Source organism: Brassica napus, chromosome C9 (assembly GCF_020379485.1).
Source record: "Brassica napus cultivar Da-Ae chromosome C9, Da-Ae, whole genome shotgun sequence".
Taxonomy (NCBI): Eukaryota; Viridiplantae; Streptophyta; class Magnoliopsida; order Brassicales; family Brassicaceae; genus Brassica; species Brassica napus.
This window is the reverse complement of record NC_063452.1, coordinates 27012077-27027098: the sequence shown is the minus strand read 5'-3', so window position 1 is coordinate 27027098 and position 15022 is coordinate 27012077. Positions and strand designations below refer to the sequence as shown.

General features: G+C 32.8%; 2 protein-coding genes across 4 annotated transcripts; one reads left to right on the top strand and one right to left on the bottom strand.

Annotated features, from left to right (window-relative positions):
* Window positions 1–8727: 8727 nt before the first annotated feature.
* On the top strand, window positions 8728–10672 carry LOC106416181 (mediator of RNA polymerase II transcription subunit 21). Of its 2 annotated transcripts, none has more exons than XM_013857020.3 (5): window positions 8728–9246; window positions 9495–9765; window positions 9990–10067; window positions 10172–10223; window positions 10401–10672. In XM_013857020.3, exons 2-5 carry the CDS (start codon window positions 9508–9510, stop codon window positions 10475–10477), a joined length of 465 nt encoding a protein of 154 aa, XP_013712474.1. In that variant the 5' UTR covers window positions 8728–9246; window positions 9495–9507; the 3' UTR covers window positions 10478–10672. The 2 variants fall into 2 exon arrangements, with proteins under 2 accessions (XP_013712474.1, XP_013712475.1); XM_013857021.3 differs by having other exon boundaries at window positions 8991–9246; window positions 9502–9765.
* On the bottom strand, window positions 10557–14829 carry LOC106416180 (pentatricopeptide repeat-containing protein At4g04790, mitochondrial). Of its 2 annotated transcripts, none has more exons than XM_013857018.3 (16): window positions 14561–14829; window positions 14439–14477; window positions 13769–14362; window positions 13509–13688; window positions 13377–13453; window positions 13176–13283; window positions 12991–13104; window positions 12755–12850; window positions 12508–12606; window positions 12308–12427; window positions 12091–12195; window positions 11832–11996; window positions 11626–11753; window positions 11465–11543; window positions 11051–11268; window positions 10557–10965 (listed from the first exon to the last, which is right to left on the bottom strand). In XM_013857018.3, the coding sequence occupies exons 1-16, from the start codon at window positions 14727–14729 to the stop codon at window positions 10788–10790; spliced, it is 2469 nt and encodes an 822-aa protein (XP_013712472.1). In that variant the 5' UTR covers window positions 14730–14829; the 3' UTR covers window positions 10557–10787. The 2 variants fall into 2 exon arrangements, with proteins under 2 accessions (XP_013712472.1, XP_013712473.1); XM_013857019.3 differs by having other exon boundaries at window positions 13377–13441; window positions 14561–14828.
* Between the last annotated feature and the right edge of the window lie 193 nt (window positions 14830–15022).

Below are 15022 nucleotides of genomic sequence, written 5' to 3'. Positions count from 1 at the left end.
GATTTTATACTTACCTTAAATTTTTAGATCTAAATTAAATAAATAAAAATTAAGAACAATCAACCAATCAAATTATAACAATTTCTTGAAACTTCACCTATAAGCGACACGTCGCCAAAAATCACTAAAGTGACTTCTCATTTAATATATAGGGGGATATAAATTGTAAAAAACCTTTATAAAACAAATAAGAGCTTCGAAAATATTTTAGAAAATTAAATAAATAATATCAATATTTTTGAAAAAGCATATTGTAAGATTAATTAGTTAATAGTTAGAAAATTTAATATTTTCTCCAAATCAACCGCTACTTTAAATTGTTATATAAAATATTCTCGTTTACTCTATATTTAAAAATTGTTTAATATACTTGTAATAAGAATGTTTTTTGTTAATAATAAATTAGACAAATTCGAATTATACACCGATTTAAAAATCAAAATGGCGGAACATAATCAAATATAAAATCATTTCAGATTTCGAATATTTTATTTTGTTTGTTAACATTTTCCTTTAATGGAAAGTCCAATGGACTGTTACGCTAGAAAACTTAAAAAAATCCAACCGAACCCGATTACAACTGAGAGTAAAGCCTTCAATTAAATGGTTAGTTAATATGCCATGTGTCAGATCTCTTACATGCTTGGTGACACGCGTTTCACACGTTGGTTCACGAGGTGAGATTTGGCACGATGACTCTGTCTCTGAACGGTCCCCATCGTCGGATTTTTCTAGTTTCGTTGGAATTTTCTTTCGTCTTTAACCGCCGCCGAAAATTGGAACATTTAACACCTTCGTAATGTAATTTTGAGATTACTCATTCGATCCATAAGGAGAATCTTTGTCTGGCTGTTAATGAAATACGCCAACTTTACTGAAACTCTTCTAAATCAATCGAAGTTTGATCCATCTTCATCATCATCATCATCTCTGGTAGGAAAGCTTCACCCATAAAATGAATAATCGGCCACGACAGGAGATAAAGATTGACTTTCGAAGAGGTGAATCAATGTGCATCTCTTGATGTAGATAACTTGGAATTTTCAAGTTAGGTTCCGAATGGGAAAAACGGATAAAGCGTTGCGGATCTAGCGGATCAAGTAAATCGAGCGGATTTACCGGTACAAATGTGGATCGAGCGGATCTGGCGGTCCAAAACATATTTTTGAATGGTGAAAATTGTTAAAAAACGGTCTAAAGTTTTATAAAATAATTTATAAATATAATAAATATGAAAGTTTATTTAAATTATAATAAAAAGTACTTTTTGAGAAAGATATAAAATTTACTTTCATACAATAGGTTTAATATATTAATACGCAAATATAAATTTTAATATATTTTAAATTAATATATTTTAAATCAAACATATATATTTCGAACATGTAAGAAATATTTTAAAATGGATAGTCTCTAGTATTTTCGAAATTTTTTTTAAAATAATTATACAAAATAAAATAATTATATAAATATTAATACAAAATTACAATAATTAATACAAAGGTACAATAATATGTATGTAACAATGAAATTAGAAATTTTCAAATTCTTAAAAACAGAATAGAATGAAATAATTAAGTAATAAGAGAAAAAAACATGTTTATAGATCATAAAAGGCATAAAGTAAATGTAATTTACAATATTTATTTTTAACTTTTCTTTAAAAAAAATTACATTAGTTTTTCTACGAGCGGACGTACTACTCTCTTTCAAGGGTTTTAGGCAGTCGATTCACTTTTCAAAGTTAGGTTTCGAATGGAAAAAGTGGATCAAGCGTGCGGATCTGGCGGATCAAGTGGATCGAACGGAACAAGAGTGGTTCAAGCGGATCTAGCGGTTCAAAACATATGTTTGAATGGTGAATATGGATAAAAGCGGTCCAAAGTACTATACAAATTTAAAATAATTTAGAGAAATTTTATATTACTTCTATTTTTATAATTAAAAGTATTTATTTAATTTATAATAATTTATAAATAAAATAAATATAAATTTCTATTCAAAATATAATATTAAATTAAAAAAAATTCAACATGTCAAATAATAATACATTGTAGTAGCTATTAACAAATTTTCAAAATGTAATACGATATAAATCAATATATATTTACTATTATATGTAAAATGATTTTAAATGACAGATTGTTAAAAATAAAATATGATATTAAATTAAAGATACACATGATAAGTATGGTGTAAATACAAAACTAAATAATAATTTAATGAAATAAGATTTACAAGATAAAAACTATAATATTATGTTTACATAAGTTACAATAAGCATTATCATAAAAATATGAAAATAAATAAATAAAAAGTTAAAAACTGTTTTATAAGTAAAAGTGGAGGAAATACTCTTCTAGTCATGTGTTTTATAAGCTAAGTGGTTCCTCCACTTTTTTAACAAAAAGACAAAAAAAATTTAGCTCACTTATGGTTCTTCCACTATTCTCAATTCATTTGCAAAATTTTATGAATGGGAAAAATTGATGGATGCTCTACTTTGGTGTAGGAACCATCTTTTGTTCCACTTCCCATTCCAAGCCTTTATGTTTTGTTATGAATGGGGATTTAAAGATGGTTCCTCCCACTTGGTGGTTCCCCTGCTTTTAAACACTCCCCGTTCAAACACTTAGGCTGAGAATGGAGAGCGTAAAAAACAGTGGGAGATACGCAGGTGGGGGCCGTCCGCTTTTTTTATCCATTCACAAACAAAACTTGCAAAGATAAAAATGATGGGTGAAACACAAGTGGTCCAATATTATTTTGTCTTTTAGCCAAATAGATGGAGGAACCATCATTATCAGATATAGGGAGTGGGTTGAGTGGAGCATAGCATGGGCAAATAAAAATACTATGTGATATGTTTTACAAATGTTGTATTTAAATTTATGTTATTGTTTTATAATATATTATGTATTTGTTGCATTAATTTTTTTAATAAAAGACAGTATCTGAAAATTAAATAAAATTTTTTACATTTCAAATTATAATTTGAACCACCTTTTATCCGCTTTCACCATTCAAACAAATATTTTAAACCATTAGATCCGCTAGATCCGCTATTGTTCCGTTAGATCCGCTCTCATTCCGCTAAATCCGCTAGATCCGCTAGATCCGCAACGCTTGATCCGCTTTTTCCATTCGGAGCCTTAGACTTTATGATATTTTTAATTAATATTATATATTTATGAAATGCATGAAGAGTAAAGTTCAAAATGACGTTTCGTGTTATGCAAAAATATGTAGTTTAGTGTCTAATATATGGTTGATATGATAACAAATTGTAGATTTATTATATTGTCTGTATGATAAACCGGTTTGTTACTGTAGGTTGTTATTGGTCAATATGATTTTCAGAAACGTAACAATGAGTTTTGTGGGTCGTATGGATTCCATATTTTTTTATACACAATAATCACATGCATTATTTATTTAATTGTAGGTTAGTATTGCTAGAAATAAGTCCAAAAAGTTCAATATTATACATGGTTAGCAAGTTAGGTCAAAAACAAACTACATTAATAGATTAGATTTTTAATTTTTTGAAAATATGCAATGGTCGAACAATATATCATGCCTTTTCTGAGTGATAAGTCAACTATATAGGATTTTAGTTAAGATTTTAAAGTGTTAAAGATGATAAATTAATGATCATATATATATATTTATTATTATATATGATGATTATATTCAAATGTGTTTTCAAAACCAACTCATTTTTTCAAATCAAACCTAAAACCAACATTTTTTTGTCATTGCTATTCATTAATAAATTTTCCATACTATCCTTATGTTTTTAAATTATTTAAAAAAATTGTCATTATAATTTAATTTCTCATTAATATCAAAATTAACAAAAAAACAAATACATCCTAACTATTTCTTTTTATTTGCAATAATGTCAAAATTAACAAAAAAACAAATACATCCTAACTATTTCTTTTTATTTGCAATAATGCCATCATCATCAATTTTTCCAACCACCGTGAACCACCTTTTTGAGCTCTTAAAGCTGTATAATTCAATTTTCAACCACTTTTTTTTTTTCATTTTAAACCAATAAATCTTCATTTCCTCTCATTTCTTCTACATTTCCATCTAAAAATCTCTCATAACTTTCATTTTCATAATCACAAACTTCATATTTTCGAGTTTCTTCATCAGTGAATCGTCAAAAGTTCTTTTTCTCATATTTGGAGTTTGGACGTTTGAAAATACTGGAAATGAGCTTTATACCGGAAAAAGATAACTATTTACATGGTTTTCGTCATTTTTCATATATGTGCCACGATAGTAGACTATTTTGTATGTCTACGCCTATGTGTATACTTACGATGCGGTCTACTTGTCAACGGACAAGTCAGATTTGCAATTGACCAAAAGAATTTTTTTTTGGTAACGTAGACTTCCCCACTAGTCTACGTCTTTACCTTTGACAACAAAAACAAAAATTTAGGTAGACTTACTAAAATGTCTACGTAAAAGAGGTTAGTTTTGCATTTGACCAAACTTTTGACTTTTCAAAGTAAACTTCACCGGATGTCTACAAAATGTAGACTGCCCGAGAAGTCTACAAAAGGTCAGATTTGCATTTGACCAAAACTTTGACTTAGTTGAATAAGTTCGTTTTGTGTTTGACTAAAAAGTTTAAAAATTATTCAAAAATTTATTAAATTGTAGAATTCATATGCAGTGTTCTAATCTTAGAAAAAAATGTAGACTGCGTGTAAAGTTTATTTTTTTTTATTTTGGTCAAATGCAAAACTAACCCGTCGGATTTGAAAGAGACTTCATGTGAAGTCTTCACACTTGTAGACGTTCATTTCAATCTACTCACTGAAAGTCAAACATGGTTAATTGCAAAACTAACCTCTTTTAAAAAAATTCAAACATGAAGACTACATATGAAGTCTACTTCTGAAAGTCAAATCGTAGGTGAATTCTGGTCAATAGCAAAAACTAACATTTTTAAATTGTAGACTGAAAAGGAAGTCTGCTTTTATGAAATCACAACTTTTTTTCAAATATAAAAAGTAACTCGTAAAATTTGCAATTGCAAAAACTAACCCAAAGAGTAGACCTATTTGACAGTCCATATTAGTAAACTGAAAAGAACGTCTACATTTCCTTAGACTGAATATGGAGTCTACATAGAAAAATATATTAAAAGTGAATTTGTGTATTATTCATTAAGAGTTTCCTAGATTTTTTTGTTTGACAGTGTGTGTTAAATAATCCTAATGGGTTTGAATGATTTTGAAAAGAAAATATGTTATAATTATGAAAGTTTAATACATTTGATTTGACTATGTTGTTAGCTAATAATTGTAGACGTATTTTAAGTCTATGGTTATAATTTTATCAAACATGAAATATTTGTTCGCTAATTATGTAAACCATATTTTTTTATAGAAAATGGTTCAGTTACCTTTTGTGTACGGAAAATGGCTGGTGAAAGGCTATTTGTGAGAGTTTGTGTTGAACTTATGAGATGTCTTATTGAACTCTCCAATTAATTATCTTAACTAGGTGTTTGTCTTCCAATTGTGGAAATAATATTATACGAAGTAATATATATTATGTTTACGATGTTATAATTTTATGAATAATAATTACAGAATTAAAAATTTTAACTTCAAACAGTTTGATAATCAAAATTTGGGTCGACGAGCTATTTCCTCACGATAAGTATTGTATAGCATCAAATGTCTCCCAAACTATGACTTCATTCTATATATCCCCGAATTAAAAGTTCAAAATGTATTTCCCCACAAATTTTGATTTAAACGGTTTATGATGTAAATGAGGTTTATTATTTAAAGAAGACCAAAAATAAATCCACTCATTTTTTTTCTGAATACTTATTTCTCATTTCATCTTTCCGGAAGGGACATTTTTATAACATATACCTAGAATTGAAATACAACAGAACGTTCTAAAATCTGAGAAATAAAGACTTATAATTAAAGACCCACTAAAGTGAAGCATAATGAATCAGATCCCAAACTGAAATGTTAATTTATCTCTAGAAATCAGAAAACCAGTGAGAAAGATAAGATTGACGAGCACTTGATGACAAGCTGAAATGTTAATTTTTGCACCGAGAAACGACATCCGTCTCAAATTTCAACGAATTTTGACTCAAACATCTGACTCATATACCTCCATTCATATTAATTAAATCACCAAACATGAAACACCTAAAGACAAATATATAATCAGTAGGCTCTTTTAAAACCACCGCTCTATGTTTATGAATTTGAGTTTGACAGCTTTGGTTCTATGGAAAAGCTTCTTCAAGTAAATTTGTTGCCCCATCTCCGATCTCCATTTCTGCAACGTTGTTGACGGAGACACAGACGAAGATGGCTCTTACGCGTTCGGCAAAAAAAGAGAGGAGCTAGAGCACCTGATTGGATATCATATGAAATCTAACGAGTCCGATGAGAATGACGGAACTGTTGGATTAAAAAAAACACTCTACTGTTTAGAAGACGATATAAAGACAACTCTACTGCTGATCTCCCAGTGTCTCGGTTACTTGTACTGATATCAACATGATCATCTGTTACATACACGATTCTATTTGACCCATGAGCTGTTAACACCCCGGAAATTTTTGAGAGAACCATTAGTTCAGCCATCATACTGAAACCAAAGAGACAAATCCTTATAGAGTAAGATGATTACAGAGTTTACCTGCAGTTTTCATGAATTGGGAGACATGCTTCATGAGTATTGGTTGTGACGATCCTTTTGACTCTCTTCAGTTACTCTATATTCAAACTTTCCTACAACACAAAAAGGACAAGGAGTTAAACCCATGCCATACTCCATGTTCTTTGGCTGCAACAATCACAAAATTAAAAAGATGAAAAGAATTTACTTTTTTGTTCCTAACATCGATGAACCCATTCTCTTTGATTCTCTTAAAGTAATCCTTAACATGTTCAATTAGCATAAACTCTAGATTTAATCATCGACAGACAGAGACTTTATGTGAATCAAACATGTGAATTAGTTTGCATAAGAAGTCACATTCACGGTCAATAGACTGAAATAGACTGAAAAAACCGTCTACAGTGAAGTAGACTTTATTGTAAGTCTACTAAACTCTAAACCACAAATCACAAACTCTAAACGTTTGTTTGATAATCAAAAAAATCTTAATTATTTTTTCAAATATCCAAATATACAAAATATAAACTACTAATCATTAATATATAAATTTAAGTAAGAAAACAAAAAAAAATCTTAATCTAAAATCTAACCCTTAGAAATCTAATGAGAACATGTAAGAACCTTTTGTTACTAAACCATGAACATTGTCTAACACATAGTTACCAAATCAATATATATTCTTCTAAATTTTTCAATTATATAAAATTCTAATTTATTTATTTCATATTAACCATTATATTGATGATTAATTAAAAATATCACAACAATTATTTTATACATTTTTAAAATTAAATTATTAGATCAAATTATGATGTAGACTACTGAATAAGTCTACACAGTAGACCTCTTAAGAGGTATACATATGTGTAGATTTCTTTCTATTACGTGTAGACTTACGAATGACATAAGTGTAAAATACATTTCTGTTTTTTTTGTTTGGTCATAAAGGTTAAATAGTATTTTTACCACCTCTTTAGGTTGGTTTTGCATTTGACTGAAATTAGAGTACACTTATATGCAGATAATTTTGTGTTCATAATCAGATTTTTATGTTGCAGGTAGTGATCTGAAGAGAAGGAAAGACGATCATCTATACTAACATGATAACCTGTCGATTTAGTTTTATTGGATTTTTTTTATAATAACAGATAACCTGTCGGTTTAGTTTTTGTTTAATTTAAGATGGTTTTAATCAGGGCCGGCTCAACACTGTCGGGGATCCTAGGACTACAAAATATATTTTTATCATCTAAAATTTATATACATATAATGTTTAAAATATTATTAAAATTTAATCAGTAAAATTTTATATATTTTGTCATGAAAATAAAACTATATACATATCAAATAATTTTGGACCCTTTCCAATTTTATTTATTATATTTATAATTTTTTATATAAAAAATATAGATTTATAAAAAAAGTGCCCCCTTAATTATTATTATACGGGGGACACGGACTTGGACCATGGGCGGTCGCACCGCCTGTCCCCCTCGTGAGCCGGCCCTGGTTTTAATATATTAGATTCTGATTTAGTTTAAGTAATCGGGTTGTATTATCTATGTAGCGTGTAATAATATTACTGTAACAAATTTGTAAGAGTCCAAAATATATGTAGTTTAGTAACAAATTTGAAAGGATCCAAAATTTAAAAGTAACTTCTAGATAAAAATAGAAGCCTAAATTAGACTAGATGTTTGATAAAAAAAAAATTAGATTAGATGAAACTCAACTAGTTTAACTTGTTTATGCTCTGTCTTGATGTATTCATTGGAAAATTCAACTAGATATTAAGATTGTACTGTATTAGTTTGTTGAGAATCTTGATGGATAATTCCATAATTGAGTACCATATCGTAGATGTATGTTAAAATATTGCGATAGGAATATTAAGGAGGAAATATTGCGATAGGAATATCCTTTATCGATCCGGTTTGGTCACTATGGTTTAGTAATGTCATTTATCAATTTCGATTTAGCTATTTTGGTTAAACAAATGTAAGCGTTTATACATTTGGGATTCATTAATCAATATTACAACTTACTCATAAGTCTTCTTATCTATCACCACCATCATCGTTTATCATCATCACCATCACTGAATCTCAGATCTTCGAGGTGATCCTTAGTGATCACCTTCTAGACCTTGATTCTCCTATCTTGGAGCTTCTAGACAGAGCTTCTAGACAGGGCCCTATTTTCCTGTTACACCGCAAGTGAGACCGTTCTCTGCACTGGGAACAGTCTAATTGATTCGGAAGGTTACAATCGTCCTACGAGTGAGATTTTGTTGCTTCTCATATACACCAGACGAAGAAGAAAGATTTTGCTAATGGCGGAGTAAGAAGGAGATAATAAGGGGTTTTACCTCTGGGGGTTTATCTGTTTATAATCCGGGTCGGATCTAGATTAGGATCAATTAAATACCCATCTATCGGGTCATGTACATGGGCTTCGTGGCCCAATAAGGCTCTCCTTCTAACTTTCTTTCGTCCTCCTCGTTCATCTTCGTCGTTCAGCTAAGTTTAGCATCTGCTTAATCTTCCCTAGCGATAGAACTAGGTATTGTTTCTCGCTCTCTCTAATTCGACTTTTGTTTCTTGTTCGTGATCTCACCTTTCGTTACTTGATGTTGCTTTGTTGTTAGATTCTTCGATTCACCTGTGTTATAGACTCTTAGATACTGATTCGAAGTTGTTTTTTGTTGATTCATGTGATAAAGGATATTCCTATCACAGTGTGTGTGTGTATATATATATATATATATATATATATATATATATATATGTTAATACTTGTTCATGCTTAAGGTTTTAGAAGAAGATGGATATAATATCACAGTTGCAAGAACAAGTGAATTCGATAGCTGCAATCACTTTCAATGCTTTTGGGACACTGCAAAGAGATGCGCCTCCCGTCCAGCTTTCTCCTAATTACCCTGAACCACCACCCGCTGCTGCTGCTGCTGCTGCTGCTGCTGCTGCTGCTGCTGCTGCTGCTGCTGCTGATGATCCTACTACCACCGCTTTTCCCGAGCAACCTAAGCAGCTCAGTGCCGATTTAGTCAAGGCTGCTAAACAGGTTAGTTTTTTCTCTCTCTCACCTTCTCCATTGCTCAAACTCTATAGCTTGTATATATAGAAACGCACATCAAAGTTAAGATGGCCTTTGGTATTATTTGCTGCAATGTATAATTTAGTAAATGGGTCATCTTTAGCTCATTCATTTCTGAAATTATGTGAATTTTTAAGTCATTTGATAATGATCTGATTTCTCTCCTTTACTCGGTACTTTTTTTGGTGAAGTTTGATGCTTTGGTTGCGGCACTTCCCTTATCAGAAGGAGGTGAAGAAGCTCAGCTCAAAAGAATCGCTGAGCTCCAGGTTATAACCAACTTACTTGTCTTGTTTCCTTGAATCATGTATTTTATTTATATTAGACTAACGGCTTTGCCTGTTTCCTTCTCTACTGTGTTTTTTTTTTTCAGGTGGAGAACGATCTTATTGGCCAAGAACTCCAAAAGCAATTAGAGGCTGCAGGTAAAACTTTTCCTGGACAACTTTTAAATGGAGCAGCAGATCCATGTTCAATGCCTATGCTTTCTAACCATTGCATTGACTTTTCTCTAGTGATTACTGTTTTGGTTTTCCGTTTTCTTGCAAATGCTTTTTAACATTGAGTTGGTCTAAAAATGTTGTAACCTTGTTTCTTGACAGAGAAGGAATTGAAGCAAGTTCAAGAGCTATTTGGACAAGCAGCAGACAATTGCCTGAACATGAAGAAACCCGAGTGAAAGGATTAAACCTTTTTGTGTCAAACTGATTCAGAAACTATGATTTTGTTCAGCAACAATCATGTTTTAGATTCAGAAGTAAAAGAAGTTGTGATTTGGTTCATCAAAAAATTGTTCCAGAAGCAATCACAAGAATGTTCCTTAGCTAACAACAACAAAACAAATAACTATAATATTACTCCGTTTTCTTTTCAACTGTCAAGACTTGTGCAGAGCCTACCAATCTTGTCTGTGCTTTAGAATGGAGTATGAGTCCCTCTTCTGTACAAAATCACACCAAAGTGTGTGGAAACAAGCCAATACTACTTTCCTATTTTGTTGGGAAGACAATCCTTTTCTTTTTCGGTTTCTTCTTTTCTGGTGTCTGAGAATATACAATCTGGCTTTCTTCAATGACATGTTGTACATCTTTGTCATCTTTTGAAATTTTTGTTACCAATGTCTTGGCACCTTCCAAATCCCCTGCAGCCAGTAGAACCTGATACATCCTGCCAAACCCATAAACCATAACCAATGAACAAAGGATCTAATCAACTGCATTCATTTAAATACTTTGCTAAGTTTGTGGCTTGCCTAAGAAAGCTAAGGACGTTGCAAGGAAGTGCTGCAGATTGGTACTCTTTCCACACCAGTAAACCGTTTTTCATGTCCTTGGCATTAACACAAGCATGTAAGAGAAAATCCAGACATTTTCTTGAAGGAACAAACCCAAGCTCCTCCTTTATGTATCTTAACAAATCCATCCCCAGCTTCACCTCGGTTGGCTCTGTCTCTGCGATTGCCCAAAATACCTGATCCAAAACAGAAAACCACTGAAGACAAAGTACAGTAAAAGAGAAGGTAGCTACTAGCTACAGTCTCAAGCTTGAACATTATTCAAGAACATGGAATGTGAACGTTGCACATAGCTAGAGACATCTCCACGTTATCTTAGATGACTACATGAACACATTTTCCAGACACCCAAGGAAAGAAACAGAATCAAACCTCGTCGAAATGATACTCCACATGGATATCTTTCTTGGACAATCTAACCTCGTTCCGCTTCAGCAAATCAAGAACATTGCTATAACAAACACAAAGAGAAAACAAATCAAGAATCAGACATTTAGCAATGTTGTAAACAGTAGTAACTAATTATACTGTACCTCGACTTTCTATTGCGGACAGCGAACAAGATCATTCTGAAGAAACCATCTATCCAACTATGATCATCTTGCAGGTCATCAGCCAGTTGAACCAACGTATTCAAATCTCCATTTGAATCACAGTATTCCTACAGAGATGATGATCATAGCACTGAATATCAATCAGTCAATATATGATATTAAATATATGAAAGTGTAATACTTACAATAAGAGATATAATCGATTTTGGGTCTACTTGACATTTGGTTTCCTTCATTTCTTCATATAGAATCAATGCATCTGCCCTTTTTCCATGTGATGCAAGAGCTGATATAAGCTCACTTTTCAGCTCATTCTGGTATCTAGCCGGAACATCCGGGTCCAAGAGCACCTAAGGTATAATAAAATTTGAGCTCTTACTCTAATTGCTAAAAGAAACTCTGCGTTCAAGATTTTACAGACACAATGAGTACTTGTGTGTTTACCTGTTTTGCGTTTTCAAACTGGCCAGATGCTGCATATGCATCTATTAGGGACATGTATATTCGCTTAGTAGCTTGAACTCCTGCTTGCTTCATCTCATTGTAGTACTAATAAACCACACATATATATAAAAATCTCATTCACAGCATAGAGATAAAGAGAATAAAGCTTAGTAATGGCGTTTACACAAATCCATAAGACGAGAGATCTGAAACTTACCTTAGTAATAGTGTCTTCCCGATTACAGTTGTTTATTAGATAGCCATAAGTTATGGAATCAGGTTTAACGCCAGCTTCTTTCATTTGCTTTACGACCATTAACGCGCTGCACACATTTTTCTTCAAAAGCATACAGAAAACATAAGCTGAGAACGTTTTAAGAGACATTAGGAGCTCACAAAACAGGTCAGAATGTTTACCTCACGGAAATATCCAGCTAATATACAATTGAACATGCTAGAGTTTGGTTCCAGATTGAAGTTCTTCAAATTCCCAAGCATATTATACGCACCTTCAAACTGCACATAACACCATCAGATTTAGATCAAAACTTACGTTTAGAGATAAACAAAGCAGAAACTCTAAGAGACAACACAACCATCTCCACATTTGTAATATAAGGTTTGAGGATATACTCAACGATGAAATAAGTAGAAAGAAAGTTACATCTCTGATTCTAGTGCACAGACGTATCATGCTCCGGAAGTTCTCACTACTTGGTTTCACACTCTTTGTGCACATAATTGAATGGATTCTTCGCACCTGATATAGTTAAAGTATGAGGAAGATGATTATGGTGATCTCTAAAGTCTCAATAGCAATCAATGAACCGCCGTTTTAGCTAACCTATTCTCTCTTAGCAGCTTGCCGTATATAGATTCAAGCCAAATGAGAGTGCGTACCAAGTTAAACTCAAGAACTTCATCAATGGCATGCAGCAATGAATGTAGAATATCTGCGGTTATTGTCACACCTGCTTCACCCATTTTTTCAACTACATCAAGCGCAGTGACCACCTATGGCACGGAAGGAATAACCATTAGGGAGAGTACCAGAAAAAAAAAAAGGCGGTAAGCATAAAGTATACCTCATTCGAATCACAGCTATACTTAACAAGCTTTTCATACGATGTAGAAGAAGGCATAACATCGAGTTCTTCATGCATCTTATTGAACTTCAAGATGGTATCCTCAACCTTTAATTGTAGAAAATTAGATGGCATTGGTTAACTAAACAAAGGCTTTAAAACACTGATCTCCCAGTAATATGCATGATAAGTCCCCTTTACCGTCAGATTTGGGGTGCATGTAGAATAGATAGAGATGAGATCTGAAACGTTCTTCACTCCTTCATCTGCAAATGTTACTGAAAAACATATTACACAATGATTTGCTAGAGACATAAACACACGCTCCCTTACCATTTTCTCTTAGTTCCCATAGGAACTTCTTCGCAAGAGAGTCCAATGAAAACTTGCCAAGGTATCCAAATATATTTTCCAATAGGTCCAACGAACGAACTTTTGTTATGTCTATGATCTCAAAGAGCCTCTGAAGATGGTCCTTTTGCTCTTTCTTACACAGTGCAAGCAAATAATTTTCTGGTTTTCAAAGATCAAAATAAAGTTAAAACTTTCGGAGAAAGAGAGCAAAAACAAAACACAAGCGTCTGTTTTCTTACCTTGTAGTAATGTTAAACAGTGTCCATTACCATCAATAGCGCCACAAAGCTCCTCAACTTTCTCTCCGTCCCCAAGCTGGATCCAAAGAAGCATTTCATAGTATCCAAGCCTCTCAACCAAACCAGGACTCGTCTCGCTAATAACATCTCTAAAACTACGAAACTCATCAACCATATCCATATCAATCAAGTACTCAAGAACAGGACCGTAAACACTCTCTTCAATCTGGAAACCACGGTCCCTCATGGTTTTCAAAATCTCAAAAGCCTTGCCGATGTGGTCAAGAGCATACTCCAAATCATGGCTCTTCTCAGCGAGCTCAAAGTAGACTCCAACCATGGCATTGTACTCAGTCACACTCATCTCTTTGGCCACCCTGTCGAAAGCGCCGAAGGTGGCATCGGTGCCTAGCTTATGAGCAGAGTCTCTGAATATCTTTGCGAAACGGCGTGAGAGAGCGTTCTTCTTGTAAACGCGTCTCTCTTTCCTTTCGCGAGAGAGCTCTTTGGATCTTAAGGAGATGTCGATAGGGATCTTTGCGTTGAAACTTGGTATCTTCAATATGTTATCCTCCGTCTTCTCCAAAGAGCTTACTGAAAATGTGAATTGAATTTTAAGCTCGTTGATCCAAAAGAGTGATGATAAAAAGACAAAAGAGGTAACACGTACCATGTAATAAACTCGAGATTTGGTCGGATAATGGCGCTTCTACACAAAAGAAAAGATGTTGGAAGATTAGACAAGGGTTGGAGATTAAGATGGGTATGGATTAGGAAAAACGTAACCTTTACCGGTTCCAGAGGAAGAGATTTTGGACCTGATGAGGTCTTTGACGGCTTGAGAAGTTCCGGGGATGTCTCCGTTCTTGACGGTGGCTGCGGATGGAATTGAAGATTGGGCGGAGTTTTTGATTCGGGAAATGAAGACTGAGCTTAGTTTGTTAGCTTTTGAGACCACCATGCTCGTCTTTCAAATGACAGATTGAAGATGAAGACGAAGAAGGAGAAGAAGGATTTTGCTTATAAACCTCCCGCAGCTCCGGACAAAAGCCCCAGGGGGGATTCATGACTTGTTTTGAAGCTTAGGGGTGCCAATGTAATTAATTATATAAATTAGGGGTTTATAAGTAAATAAATAGATAAGCAAATAGGATTTTACGTTTTCACCCCTAATACTGATGTAAGCGTTTGATGTGCGTTTATTATATAAAACACGGAACTATAAAAGGGACGACGTACACAAATTTTTTCTTT

What these genes read in the sequence shown, in the direction of transcription:
- LOC106416181 (XM_013857020.3), top strand. Translation starts at nt 9,508, where the DNA reads ATGGATATAATATCACAGTTGCAAGAACAAGTGAATTCGATAGCTGCA. An exon ending in TAGTCAAGGCTGCTAAACAG is followed by an intron (nt 9,766 to 9,989) that starts GTTAGTTTTTTC and finishes TTTTTGGTGAAG; the next exon opens with TTTGATGCTTTGGTTGCGGC. An exon ending in AAAGCAATTAGAGGCTGCAG is followed by an intron (nt 10,224 to 10,400) that starts GTAAAACTTTTC and finishes GTTTCTTGACAG; the next exon opens with AGAAGGAATTGAAGCAAGTT.
- LOC106416180 (XM_013857018.3), bottom strand. Translation starts at nt 14,729, where the DNA reads ATGGTGGTCTCAAAAGCTAACAAACTAAGCTCAGTCTTCATTTCCCGA. An exon ending in AATCTCGAGTTTATTACATG is followed by an intron (nt 14,363 to 14,438) that starts GTACGTGTTACC and finishes TCACATTTTCAG; the next exon opens with TAAGCTCTTTGGAGAAGACG. An exon ending in CATGCACCCCAAATCTGACG is followed by an intron (nt 13,284 to 13,376) that starts GTAAAGGGGACT and finishes CTACAATTAAAG; the next exon opens with GTTGAGGATACCATCTTGAA.